The 14860-nt window shown below is 34.0% G+C and overlaps 1 protein-coding gene across 1 annotated transcript in view; it reads right to left on the bottom strand.

The window, feature by feature from the left end:
* The window catches only part of Ap3s1 (adaptor related protein complex 3 subunit sigma 1), an 81999-nt gene that overhangs the window by 20894 nt on the left and 46245 nt on the right, over window positions 1-14860 (bottom strand). Inside the window, exon 4 of the mRNA XM_076856663.2 lies at window positions 4674-4745. Within this exon, the coding sequence (XP_076712778.1) occupies window positions 4674-4745 (72 nt within the window). The remainder of the gene's footprint in view (window positions 1-4673; window positions 4746-14860) is intronic.

Here is a 14860-nt window from a genome sequence, read left to right as displayed (position 1 = left end):
CAGAATCCAGGGCCTTATGAATGCTAAAACATGTACCTTACCACTGAGCTACAGCCCTACTGCAATGACTTTTAATATATATAAATTTTTAAAAAAGTTTTGTATGTGTGGCATGTGTACATATAAATCTATTTTCCAGCTCAGTACACTAAGAACCAGGAATACCATCACCTTCATAGCAATGAGCAAACATGGTGCCCACATGGTCACTTCCAAACATCCTTTTCCAGTAAGAGGAACCAAGATTCCTTGAGAAATGGCTGTTTGAGGTCTGGAGCAGAAAATATACAAGATACTCCATCCACTGAAAAGGCCTAAAACAATGGCCAGCCTTGTAATTATGAACATCTGAAGACTATGGCTTCAATACATTATCTTCCTGCTAAAAGGAACCAAGGCCACTAGAAGACACGATGGTTCATCTGGAAAAGGGAATGAATAAAACAAGTCTAGAACATCTAACTGTACCAGAACACAAAGCAGCCATCAAGATCTGTGTAGGATCAAGTCAAAAGAACCCAGAGGACAATCTGAAGGGAGTTCTCATGGGTCAAAGATGGACAGTATGAGCACCAAAAGGAATGATATCAGCATTTGATTAAAATAAATCAAAATTAATTAAAATTCTGTCACAAGGACACTAATAACATCAATTATAATGTTTGGTGGGTATTAGGAAAGCAAACCATTAGGGAAATTGTTAAATATAAAGTGAAATACTCTAAAATTTATCCTTCCTTTCCTATATAAACTGTGCTTTTTAAACCCATCATTTCTGCCTTAATGTATTATTTCATTCAAATCACTTTTAGTGTATTAATATTCATATTTTTAATTATATTTTCTCTTTTTCCTTAATATACTTAGTTTGGTTGCATTTTATTTGTTCTATTCCTTCCCTTTTAAATAAGAGATTCTACTGTACTTAAACTTTCCATTAACAATTACTATCTGGCCTCTCTCTACTAATTGAACACATAAAATTTTATTATTACTTGTAAAACAAATATTAAATCTTTCTTCACCATTGAGAAATCTTGTTTTCCTACTAAAATGCTCTAGTTATTCCCTAATCTCCTTTCTCCCAAGTGGATAAGATCTTCAAAATACTTTTACAATATACAGTAAATGTACTCTTCAAAGTCTCTAATCTTTTCCTTCATGTTTTCTATCTCTTCATCTTTCAGTCCTGTTTTGAGGTTATTTCCTCCATCTGATCTTCTAATTTCAGTCTCAATTATGCGACTGTCCTCTTCTTTTAAACATTTTAGTCTGAAAAACATATTTTTAAAACCTTGGAAGACTTTTTCTAGTCTCCTTAAGTACTTTTTTAAAAAAATCATTTTAAAATGTCATGAGTCCCTCTACCTCCTCCAGGAGTTCTTTTTCAATGAAGCCTCTGTTCTGACTGACAGTTTTTCCCCTCTCTCTGGTTGAGACAGTAGTCCTTCTTCTCTGTTGGATTACAAGTATTCAGCTCTAGTTACCAAGCTATTAAGTAATGGCTAGACTCCTTTAGAAGTGAAAAGAAAAGGTCTCTCTGGCCTGTGATTTAAGATCAGGTTGTCAAAACTCCTTACAAGAAATCAGGCTAGAAGAAAACACTCTGCTTTTAAGTCTAAATTTCCCCTGCCTCAATGGTAGGAAAGACACTTATGCCACCAATTAGATCTCGTTCTCTGATCATAGGTGAGTGGGTGGAAGAATGCAGATCAGAGAGAGAAAATATATTCAAAGCTGCCACTGTCAAATTCATATACCCTTCAAACCAAGCTCATCCTAGAATTTTCAGCTTTCTTGCTCAATCAACCTGATTTTTTTTTTTTTTTTTTTTTTTTTTTTGGTCCCAAGTAGGGGCAACAACCCAGCATTTTCCAATCAGAGCCTTACTTTTCAGGACATGGGCAGATAACTCAGCTGAGAAAATAAGCAGAACCTCTCAGCAATCTTAAAAGGGACATGTAGTATAAAAAAGAAAGTAAATCAAGTTATCCATATTTGTAAGATTGTAGAGGTTATTAACAAAGCATTAACTTAAGTGTAATAAAGATCCTGACTCAATTCTTTATTTTTTTTATATTTTTTAGACGTTGATGGACCTTTATTTTATTCATTTTACTTATATGCAGTGCTGAGGATCGAACCCAGTGCCTCACACATGGTAGGCAAGAGCTCTATTACTGAGCCCCAGTCCCAGCCACCTGACGATGTTTGATGGCTCACAGACCTTGAGCCTCATCAGCCTCCCCTCCTCTTTTGTCTACTTCTGGACAAGCTGATTAGGCCTGGGTTCTCCTTCCTTTGCACTGATGGGAAAGCTAAATCACACAAAACTTGACCCATAAGCAGAAACTCTTACTCCAGCCTCATCCCCAACTACCATAAAACTCCTAGCCAATTGTTCCCTGCTCTTACCCTAACACCTCATTATTTGAGTAATAAACTTTTCATATCCTCTCATGCATCACCATTCTGGATACCCAACTAATTTTGAGTGTGTGTGTGTGTGTGTGTGTGTGTGTGTGTGTAGTCTGTTCTACTACTTCAGGGTGAATGTTAGCTTTTGTGACTGATATAGAAATTAATAGATTTTTTAATGAGAAACTGGTAACCATCATAAAAGAAAATACATAACACTGGCTTAGGGGTTAGGTAGAAGGCCACATGGAAACAGTTATATTGGAGGCTACAAAGTTAGTGATCCATGTTTGTAGTGCTAAACTAAGGAGATGAATTCTCTACAACTTCTCCCTTTCATCCATTGAGTTGTAGCTCAGAAGCAGCCTGAGATGGTATGCAAAACTCTACATTTACCTCTAAGAAAAAACTGAGCTGAGCCAGTGAGAAGATCCCTAACAGATGGAAGTCCAAGGCTGCTTAAAAGTGAAAACAATCCCACTTTCAGGCTAGCATTATTTTGGACAGAAAAAGTTGAGACAGAAAATATCTACTTGACTAGTCTCTAACTCTTGGCATCCTGAAACCTATCTCAATACATTGAAAAAAAAAAAAATTAAAACAAGAGCTCAGCCCAAAGAGAAGAGACACAGCTAATTTTGGCAGGTTCCAATACACTAACAGATTGTTAAATGAAAGGAGAATATATACACGGTATATGTGTTCCCACCTTACTTTTTTTAAAAGATACATTTGTTTCTGTACATTTGTACAAAAAAATCTAGAAATATATATATTCTACAATGCTAACACTAGGTAATCTCTAGTATCCAGATGGCTTCACTTATTTTTCTCATCTTTATTTGCTGATCTAAAATGAAATTTCTTAACTTAATTTCCTTAAGGAAAGCTTTCATTCTCTAGTAACACTACCACACTGTGTTCATAAGACAATCTTCAATTTTCTTAAAAACTGCTAATATATTACATAAGCTGATGACTTGAACAGCCATTTTAAATTTTTAATTATGTGCCAGAACATAATTTTGAATACTGTGAGCCCTAAGACCTGAAAACAACAGTAGACTTTTTAAGTGTGAAAAAAACTTGAGATATATTAGAGAAAAGCAGAACACTAAAAGTAGATTTCTAAAAATATTGTTATCTGTTCAAAGTGAGTTCATATATAAAATCAAATCATTTAGTAAAAGAGAAATTAAAAATTGTATTCTTTTGATCATCACAAATAATAATAAAAAAGCATTCTTGTGCTATATCTTGATTGTGGTAGTGGTTACCTAACTACATATATTTGTCAAAACTCAGTTAACCACATGCTTATAACTGCTGACTATTAATATATATGTACTACACTTCAATAAAGCCAATGTTTTGGTTTTTGCTAAAAATTTTTATTATTTATAATTTTTATTCAATGGCTTAATCATTCAAAAAGATCAATCAGATTATGCAAACTTAATACAAATAAAACCCTATACCTAAGTAGAATCTCTTCCTACTAAATTCTGTATTAACAATACCCAGCAATATTGTTTAGAAACCTCAGTAAGATTTTTTTCTCATCTTCAGCTTTCAATAAGTCATCAAGTCCTATCAATTCTTTCTTTCATCCCCATCTTAGTGCTTTAGTTCATTTCTTTCTGGAATTTCCAAGAGATTCTTACTCGACTTCCCTATCTAATCTTCTCATTACCGATTCAACTTCCATAATGCAGGAAAAAAATCTCTTGCCAATACACTCCCAAAACAACAACAACAACAAAATAATAATGCCAACAGAAATCTGTTTAAAAGCACCAAATTGTTTCAGAATAAAGTACAAAGTCAATGGCACTAATCGTTCTTCAAAATCAGGCCTCTTTCACTTCTCACAAAAAAGCCTGTATGTTGTCTCTGCTGGTAGGGTCATTCTTTCTTTTCATACTGGTAAGATATCTACTAATTATTTAAAATTCAGTTTAAATGTAATTTCCTCCATTATTTTCTCCCAGACATAGGCAGATAGTTCATGTGTGTTCCTAGTAACACTATACACACTTGTTAAAGCCATTTTTTCCTGCATTAGATGCAAAAACTCTTTAGGGTCTGAATTTTCACTACCAAGCACAGTACCCAGCTCATGATAAAAATATTTATGAATTAAATAATAAATAATGGAATAAAAACAGTATTATTCATTAAACTCATTTTCATATTGACAAATACAGATTTATGTTTTTCTTAAAAGTTGAGATTTGACAATATAGAAGTAGTACCTTGTCTACATGGAAAATTAAATCCAGTTCACACACATTTTCAAAACATTTGTCTAAGGTTTCCACGAATACCTACAGAAAAAAACAAAAGAAAAAATGTTGAGTAGGTATATTCAAATTTATTATCTATAAGGCAGGCAATTCTTAATTTCGAACCAAAACTTTTCTAATTATACATCACATTTCCATTTTAAAACTAAAAACTGTATTAAATATAAAGTTTTAAAAAAACACTTCTTCAAGTAAGCTACATGTAGGCTACTTTTTAATATACAAATATAAGAAGGATTGAAGGGAAAGAGAGGGAGAATAGGGTTATTAATGATGGTAAAATGTGATTACCATTATTATCCAAAGTACAGATAAGAAGACACGAATTGGTGTGAATATACTGTGTATACAACCAGAGATAAGAAAAATTGTGCTTTATATGTGTAATAAGATTTGTAATGCATTCCACTGTCATATATAAATATATGTGTATATATATAAATATAAAAACAATCTTTTCTAAAATTTACTGAAACCAAAAAATCTCAGCATCATTTCTTATTTTAAAAATATTTTTTAAAAGTACTTTATACAGGCTCCTTATCTTAAGGTAAACAGGAAAAAAATCTCATTAGAAATAGTTATCAAGAAAGATGAAATTTTTAATTAGCAAATCAGTATAAAATACCACTAAAAATTACATGCAGAAAAGAGTCTAGACCTTAGAATCAGACTTACCTGGGCTTAAACTCTGGCTGGAAAAAAACATTATATAATGCGGAGAAAAGCCACCTCAGGAGACCAAGGTTCAAACCCTACACATTTTCCCCAAATGGCCTGTTTTTAGGACTAGACCTTGGCCAACTCCTGAGAACTAATCTGTAAGCTTTTGAATGTTCTGCCTAATAAGAGTGGTTTTTTTTTTTTTTTTTTTTTTTTTTTGTATCCCTGAGATCTTGGGCCTTGATGTAGCAGATTGGTGAACACCTGGCTTTTTCTCTGGGGGTCTAGAGCTTAAATAACCAAGATAAGTCCTGCAGGTAGTATACACCTATGTGATTGACACCCAATAAAATTCCTGGACACCTAAGCCTGGATAAGCTTTCCTGAATGGGAACACTTTGCACTCATCATCACATATTCCTAAAGGAATTAAGCATGTCCCATATGATTTTTCCAGACTTCTCTGTTGATTTTTTTCTGTAGATCCTTTCATTGTAAGAAATCATAACCATTAGTATATAGCAACTTCTGAGCCCTCATAACCTTAACAAATCATGGAAACCCTTGAAACAAACCTTAATAAATTAATCTCTTAAATTCTACCATGCAATGGTCGTCTCTTGACTATTGCATTTCATTTCTATTCCCATCACACCTCTCAGTGGTAGCCTTCACAAGATAGAGTGACTGTACTAAGACTTTACTGTCTATATTGGGACAATATTAAGAGTAAACAGAAACAGTTACCAATATCTATTATGCAAACTAAAAATTATGATCACCCTACACAAAGGTGAGCTTATAGGGCAAGGAGTAAAGAGTAGTCTTCCTGCTCTAAGTGCTCCAACCTTAGTCTAATATCCACAGATGCACAATCCAGGGTTCTTTCCTGTCATTTAGGTTGATGAATAAGACAATTCAAAAATGTAGCTATATTACCATCTGACTATAATTAACATTGTCTTAGTCCAGAAGTTGGCAAAGTTTGCAAAAAGGCCACACAATAAATACTTTAGGCACTGAGGCCCTTAGAGTCTAAGGGCCTCTAAACAAATGAGCATGGTTAAGTTAAAAAACCTTTATTTATCAAAATAGGCAGTAGCCTCGACTTAACCTGAAGGCTACAGTTGAACTTAGACCAGTCACTAGGAGAAAGACAACAACAGTACATAGTTTTACTCATAATTTCATTTGTGAGAAGCAGGTAAGTTATTAAGATAATCAAGAGTAAAGAATACACAGGTGCATTCTGAAACTTACTGTTGGTATTCTTCCTTTTACAGAACTCCTAAAACCCTTGAAATCTCCGAAGTGATCTCTCTCTCTCAGGGATTGAACTCAGGGCACTTGACCACTGAACCACATCCCCAGCCCTATTTGTATTTTACTTAGAGTTGGTCTCTCAGAGTTGTTTAGAGCCTTGTTTTTAAACTTGCAATCCTCCAGCCTCAGCCTCCAGGATTACACCTGGCTATGATATCTCTTTTTATGCTAATGAGAGACAAATGGCTGGGGACTCAGGGATGGCCTCATGATGGGGGACAGGGATTGCAGGAGAACTAAACTCTTGATTAGAGACTTGAAAGTTTCAGTTCCACCCTACCTTCGAATCTTCAGGGAGGTGAAGATGTTAAGCATCAATAGCCAATGATTTTTTTTTAATCAATTATATCTACTTATCTACACCAAAAAGAACTGGATTCAGGGATCTTCCAGATATCTTACAACAAAGGGGAGTTGGAAACTCTGCACTTCTCCCGCAAAACATTGTCCTATCCATCTCTTATCTGTATCCTTCGTAATATCCTTTATAATAAGTGGGTAAATGTGTTTCCCTGAGTTCTGAGTTGCTTTAGCAAATTAATCAAAACTCAATTTATTGCTGGTTGGTCATAAGTACGGGTCACAAAAATCTACTACTTGCAACTGATATCTGTATTAGGGGGTAGTTTTGTGGTCCTCAACCTGTGGGATATGATGCTATCTCCAGAATTGGCAGAATAGGACACCTAGTTAGTATCTGCTGCACAACTTCGAGGTGTGTGTGTGCGTGCGTGTGTGTACGCACGCACACGTGTGCATTTCCACACACACACAGTATCAGAAATACTGTGCTGAGTAACTATGTTGAATAAAGGGAAAAAAATGAGTTTGTCTTTTTCTTTTACAACAGTTGGGCCTCAAGTTTTTAGATTACTGCAATTTTGCGGTAGAAAATAAATATTATTGAGCAGCCACCCAAACTCCCAACTTCATTTTTCTCCTGAAGATTTTGTAGACATGGTCTCTGAAACAACTTCATTTCTTCTATACATTGTTCCATTCTGATACAACAGTTTCCTTTATGAGGACTGAATTGATGCAATGTTGCTTGATCATTGATGAAGCACTTAAATATTAACTTCCTGGGGAAAATAAAAGAAAACTTTTCCCAATGAGAAAGCACATACTTAAGTCAGGAAATTCATCTGGAAAAATAAGAGGCCAAGAATAGCCAAAGCAATCCTTAGTGAGAAAAGTGAAGCAGGAAGTATCACAATACCAGACATTAAATTATACTACAGAGCTATAGTAACAAAAAAGGCATGGTATTGGCACAAAAACAGACATGAAGACCAATAGTACAGAATAGAAGACACAGAGACAAACCCACCTAAACACAGTTATCTCATACTAGACAAAGGTACCATAAACATACATTAGTGAAAAGATAGCTTCTTCAACAAATGGTGCTTGGATAACTAGAATTCCATATGTAAAAAAAAAAAAATGAAATTAAACCCCTATCTCTCACCCTGCACAAAACTCAACTAAAAGTAGATCATGGATAAAGACATTAGACCAGAGACCCTGCACATACTAGAAGAATAAGTAGGCCCAAATATCCATCATATTGGCTTAGGAACTGACTTCCTCAACAAGATTCCTAAAGCAAAATGAAATCAGAATCAATAAATAGGATGGATTCAAACTAAAAAACTTCTTCACAAGAAAAGAAACCATCCAGAATGGAAACAGAGAGCCTACAGAATGGGAGAAAACATTTGCCACCTGTACCTCAGAGCATTAATCTCCAAGATACATAAAGAACTCAAAAAACTTAAAACCAAAAAAGAAAACCCCAAATAACTTAATCAATAAATGGGCACAGGAACTGAACAGACCCTTCACAGAAGAACTACAAATGCTCGACAAATATATGAAAAATGTTCAACATCTCTAGCAATTAGAGAAATGCGAATTAAAACTACACCAAGATTCCATCTCACTCCAGTCTGAATGGTAACTGTCAAGAATACAAGTAACAATAAATGTTGGCACAGATGTGGGGGAAAAGGTACATTCATATATTGCTGATGGGACTGTAAATTGGTACAGCCATTCTGAAAAATCAACATACTACAGGTAGCAGTTCAATTCACAATAGCCAAGCTATGAAAACAACATCTGCCCTTCAGCAGATGAATGGATAAAGAAAATGTGGTATGTGTACACTATGGGATATTACTCAGCCATAAAGAAGAACGAAATTATGGCATACTCTAAGTGAAATGAGCCAAACCCAAAAAACCAAAGGCCTAATGTTCTCTCTGATGTGCAGATTCTAACACATAAAGGGGGTTCACTGAATTAGACGAAGGGGAATGAAAGGAAGGGAGACAAGATGGGAATAGGAAGGACAGTAGAATAAATCAGACATAACTTTCCTATGTTCATATTTGAATACATAACCAGTGTAACTCCACATCATGTACAACCACAAGAATGGGAAGATTATTCTCCACGTATGTATAATATGTCAAAATACACTCTAGTGCCATGTATATCTAAAAAGAATAAATAAAATTTTTAAAATAGAAAAAAGAAAAAGCATATTTACTTCTGAAAGTCTTTAATTTAAAAATGATCTCAATGCTAATTTATAATGTCATACTTAAAAGGTAAGTAAAGCCATTTAACTTCTAACTCTCCTTAATAAATTTTTACTGAAGTATAGCATACATACAGAAAAATCACACAAATTATAAGACTATACACCACCACAAATTCCCAAAAAGTCAACATAATCTGCATAATTAAAGCCCAAATCAAGTTTTAGAATATTGCTAACACTACCAAAGCCCCAATCATCATCCACTTCCTACTTTTTCCTACTTTTTAACACTACAGAATCTTTTGCTTATTTCTGAATCACATTTAAAAGGGATCATATAATTGGTACTCTTTTGTGAATGGTTTCTTTTATTCATTGGTTTTTTTGTGTAATATTCTCTCACATTATTACATAATAAAATGCTTGCTCATTCTCATACAATATGCCATTGAATGTATATGCCACAACTTGTTTATCCATTCTACTACTGACATAAATTTGGTTATGCAATATGGGGCTATTACAATTAGCACAATTAAGAACGTCCTTATGTCTTAATGAATGAACCTACTGAATGTATATCTAGAGCAGAATTGCTGAGTAAAAAAGTAATGTGTTCAGGTTCAGCATACAATGCGCTAAATAAATAGATTTTCAAACTACATAAAATTACTCTCAAAATAGCAGTACATGAAAGTTCCTGTTGTTCCAGATTCTTGTCAGTACATATACTGTCAACTGTAATTTTAGTACTATTTATGGATGTGTGTAGGTAGATCATGATATTAATTTGTATTTCCCTGATAGCCAATGAGATTGTGAACCATTTCACCTTTATTAGCCATTTAGATAACTTCTTTTTAATTCCTATTCAAGACTTCTGCTCATTTTTCTATTGGTCTGTTTATCTTATTCTTATTGATATATAGGAATTCTTTATATACTCTAGATACTGTCGTTTGTTATATGTACATATTACAAACATGTTGTTCTACTCTGTGACATGCCTTTCATTCTCCGAATAAGTATCCTTGGAAGGAAAGAAGTTTTAACATCCAATACAGCCCAATTTTTATGTTTTTCCCCTTTATGGTTAATATTTTTTTAATGCTCAACTTGAGAAAACTTTGCCTACAATAGGGACAGGAAGATTGTTTCACAAAAGAAAATTGAAGTTCCATTATTTTAGTTTTCATGTTTGTACCGAATCCATCTGGAATTAATTTTTGTTTATACTGTGCATGGTCTTCCTTAGTTCTAAAATAATTTACTAATATCAGAACAAAGATTACTATCAGAACAGAATTTCCAGTATTCCTTCACGAGTTCCACTGTTTTTATTCACTTACATGTACTTATAGAACATTATCATAATTTACTAAATGAACATACTATGTTGGGCAAAAAAAATAAAAAATATTCTTGAGAACATGAAGTGTGCCACCAGTGAACTCAGAATGGCCAACACCATGGGCTGCCTACAAAGGCAATATGGTAGAAAGATGAAGACATATGCATTGAAACTAAAGACTTGGCTTTAAATTCCTGCTGTGCTGCTATCTATCTTTATAGCCTTGAGCATTACTTAACTTTAAAATATCAGAACTATAAAATAGTGAGAAAACTACTTAACTTTCTGGATTATCAAAACAATTAAGTTAAACCATTTAGACAGAATTCCCAGCACAATTCCTGAAGATAGCTAACAAACAGCACCCAGTATTATGTATCTGGCTGCTCAAAATGTGATGACTGTAATAAATACTAAAACAAATAGGAAAGTCTATTTTCCTGGTAAAAACTGATATAAAAGAAAGGTAACTAAATGCTCGGGCCACCAGGATTGGGTGGTTTTCTTGTTGGCTTAGAAAAACACACTGCCCATATTTAAACCAAAATAGTAACTATGAAAAATGTGGATAGTAAAAAAAAAAAAAAAAAAAAGTGCCTTGCAGCAAAATGTCATTATAACTGCATGTTCTTAATTTACAAAAATAATTTTTAAGATTTAAAGCATAATACTAAGTTCAGGGTTTTTTAAAAAAATCAAAGACCTTCTGCAAACAATTTTCCACTCATTTTCTTTTGATTTAGCAAAAATTATTTAATATAATTAGAAACCCAGAGCCCACAAGGCAAATAAAAATTCATATGTTACATGGAGAAGGCCAATACAAAACAAATACTCCTAAAACTTATGAAATTATGTAAAACATTTAAAGTTTCTTGGGAGTTCTAACCAGGACAAAAATAATAATAAAACTACTGTTGTATTATAATTTTATAAGGAAAAAGAAAGAGGTAAATCTAGAAGAGACATGGTAAATAGCACCCTCTTGTGTTTCGTTTAAAGAATGATAAAGAGTTTCAAACCAATTTCACTCTTAACAGGTTATCTATCAAGTAACCAGCCACTAAAGTCCATATAACATCAAAGACTTAATCTCTGGCCTCAAGGAATTCAAAGACTAATGGGAGAGGAATTACTCTCCCATTAGTCTTTGAATTTGCTAAAAGAATCATATTTTTTTAAGTTTTATTTCATTTTAATAATTACCAAAAATTAATAATGCTTCAAAATAAATATAAAAGCTAATCAGAAAAATGCCACATCTATACATAAAAAGGATTCCTACCCCACCCCCTGCCCTTCCCTAGTACTGAGGATTGAACCCAGGGCCTCATGCATGCTAGACAAGCGCTCTACTATTGAGTTACAGCCTGAGCCCAAAAGAGTCCCCTTTTCCTTTTCTTTTTTTAATTCAACAGAATTTTTCCTGTGTTTCATTAAAAAAAAAAATCTATATACTCAGGCATCAAAGCGTAATAGAAAGGCAATTTGGTACTTAAGAGTATTTAAGAAGGGCTGGGGATGTGGTTCAAGCGGTGGCACGCTCGCCTGGCGTGCGTGTGGCCCGGGTTCGATCCTCAGCACCACATACAAACAAGGATGTTGTGTCCACCGATAACTAAAAAATAAATATTAAAAATTCTTTCTCTCTCTCTCTCCCTCTCTCACTCTCTCTTTAAAAAAAAAAGAGTATTTAAGAGGCTAGATATGTAGCTCAATGGTAGAATGCTTGCCTAGCACGCATGAGGCCCTGGGTTCGAACTCTAGCATCACCAAAAAAAATAAATAAATAAAAATTCCTTAAAGAAAGTCACATATCACTTAATAACAAAGGGTTATATCTTAAGAATTATATCATTAGACAATTTCTTCATTGGGAAAATATTGTACAGTATACATACACAAAAGTGGATAGTATAGCCTGTTACATACTGAGGCTGTCTGTACATATACATGGTATACTCCATGTATCTGAACAAAACAACCTGAGATTAAATCAAATTCAAGAGAAAATGAAGCAATTAAGAGAATAATGAGGGTTGAGGATATAGCTCAGCATGTCTAAGACCTTGAGTTCAATTTCCAGCACCACAGGAGAAAAAACACAGAAATAGTGAATATAAGATATATGAGGCCACTAGAAGTTTAACCCAGAATACACTGTTTTTCCCTAAACATTTTTCCCCCCTGGGAAGGAGCTACTCTAATGTAACAATGAGTTACAAATAACAGTAAATAATAAATAACAATAAATAATAAGAGACAAAATGAATTAAAAATAAAGAATTTATCCAGGCATGGTGGTGCATACCTGTAATGCCTGTTGATTTGGAAGCTAAGGCAGGACCGTGAGACCCTGTCTAAGTACAAACAGAGCTGGGGATGTGGCTCAGTGGTTAAGAACCCTGGGTTTAATCCCTCATACCAAAAAAAAAAAGACTCAGAATAACATTTCATAAAAGAAAGCATTCAATATATGTCAATATTAATTTTATACATTAATTTTACATTATTCCTTTGTTTGTGCAAAAAATGTGCCCCCCCCCCAAAAAAATAAAAATAGATGCCAAAATATATCCTTAAGTGGAGTTTCTGAGTTAAAAAAAATAATTGATTTCTGGGTTTAGGAAATTGTTAAAATTCAGGAGAAATAGATCCTGCTGCTCTACAATAATAAATGAAATTATAAAGGGTTAAAATGTATCAGGGTAATATACATAATTTAAACAGATCAATTTCAAGTGACGAAATAGAAGACGCCATAAAAAGTCTACCAACCACGAAAAGCTCAGGACTGGATGGATACACAGCCGAGTTCTTCGAGACCTTTAAAGAAGAATCAATACCAATACTCTTCAATTTATTTCAGGAAATAGAAAAAGAGGGAGCATTTCGAAACTCATTCTATGAGGCCAATATCACTCTGATTCCAAAACCAGGCAAAGACATATCAAAAAAAGAAAACTTAAGACCAATATCTCTAATGAACATAGATGTAAAAATTCTCAATAAAATTCTGGCAAATTGGGCTGGGAATGTGGCTCTAGCGGTAGCGCACTCGCCTGGCATGCGTGCGGCCCGGGTTGGATCCTCAGCACCACATACCAACAAAGATGTTGTGTCCGCCAAATACTGAAGAATAAATATTACAATTCTCTCTCTCTATCCCTCTCTCTCACTCTCTCTAAAAAAAAAAAAAAAAAAAAAAAAAAATTCTGGCAAATTGAATACAAAAACATATAAAAAGGATTGTGCACCACGATCAACTGGGATTCATCCCAGTAATGCAAGGCTGGTTCAACATACGAAAATCAAAAATGTAATTCATTACATCAATAGACTTAAAGATAAGAATCACATGATCATTTCAATAGATGCAGAAAAAGCATTTGACAAAATACAGCACCGCTTCATGTTCAAAACACTAGAAAAATTAGGGATAACAGGAACATATCTCAACATCATAAAGGCTATCTATGCTAAGTCCCAGGCCAATATCATTCTAAATGAAGAAAAATTGAAGGTAGCCCCTCTAAAAAATGGAACAAGATAGGGATGCCCTCTTTCACCACTTCTATTTAACATAGTTCTTGAAACACTGGCCAGAGCAATTAGAATAAAGAAAATAAAGGGATACACATAGGAAAAGAAGAACTCAAATTGGCTTATGATATGATTCTAGACCTAGAAGACCTAAAAGTTCCACCAGAAAGCCTCTAGAACTAGTAAATGAATTCAGCAAGTAGCAGGATATAAAATCAACACCCATAAATCAAAGCATTTCTGCACATCAGTGACAAATCCTCTGACAGAGAAATGAGGATAACTACCCCATTTACAATAGCCTCAAAAAAAAAAAAAAAAAAACATACTTGGGAATCAACTTAACAAAAGAGGTGAAAGATCGATATAATGAAAATTACAGAACCCTAAAGAAAGAAGTTAAAGAAGACCTTAGAAGATAGAAAGATCTACCTTGCTCTTGGATAGGCAGAATTAATATTACCAAAATGACTATGTTTCCAAAAGCACTATACAGATTTAATGCAATCCTGATCAAAATCTCAATGACATTCCTCATAGAAATAGAAAAAGCAATCATGAAATTCACCTGGAAAAATAAGAGACCCAGAATAGCTAAAGCAATACTTAGCAAGAAGAGTGAAGCAGGTGGCATCATGATACCAGACCTTTAACTATACTACAGAGCAATAGTAACAAAAACAGCATGGCACTGGCACCAAAACA

The sequence above is a fragment of the Callospermophilus lateralis genome, chromosome 5 (genome assembly GCF_048772815.1).
Source record: "Callospermophilus lateralis isolate mCalLat2 chromosome 5, mCalLat2.hap1, whole genome shotgun sequence".
In the NCBI taxonomy this organism is placed as follows: domain Eukaryota; kingdom Metazoa; phylum Chordata; class Mammalia; order Rodentia; family Sciuridae; genus Callospermophilus; species Callospermophilus lateralis.
Note: the sequence above shows the minus strand (reverse complement) of the source record. Positions and strands in the feature narration are given on the sequence as shown.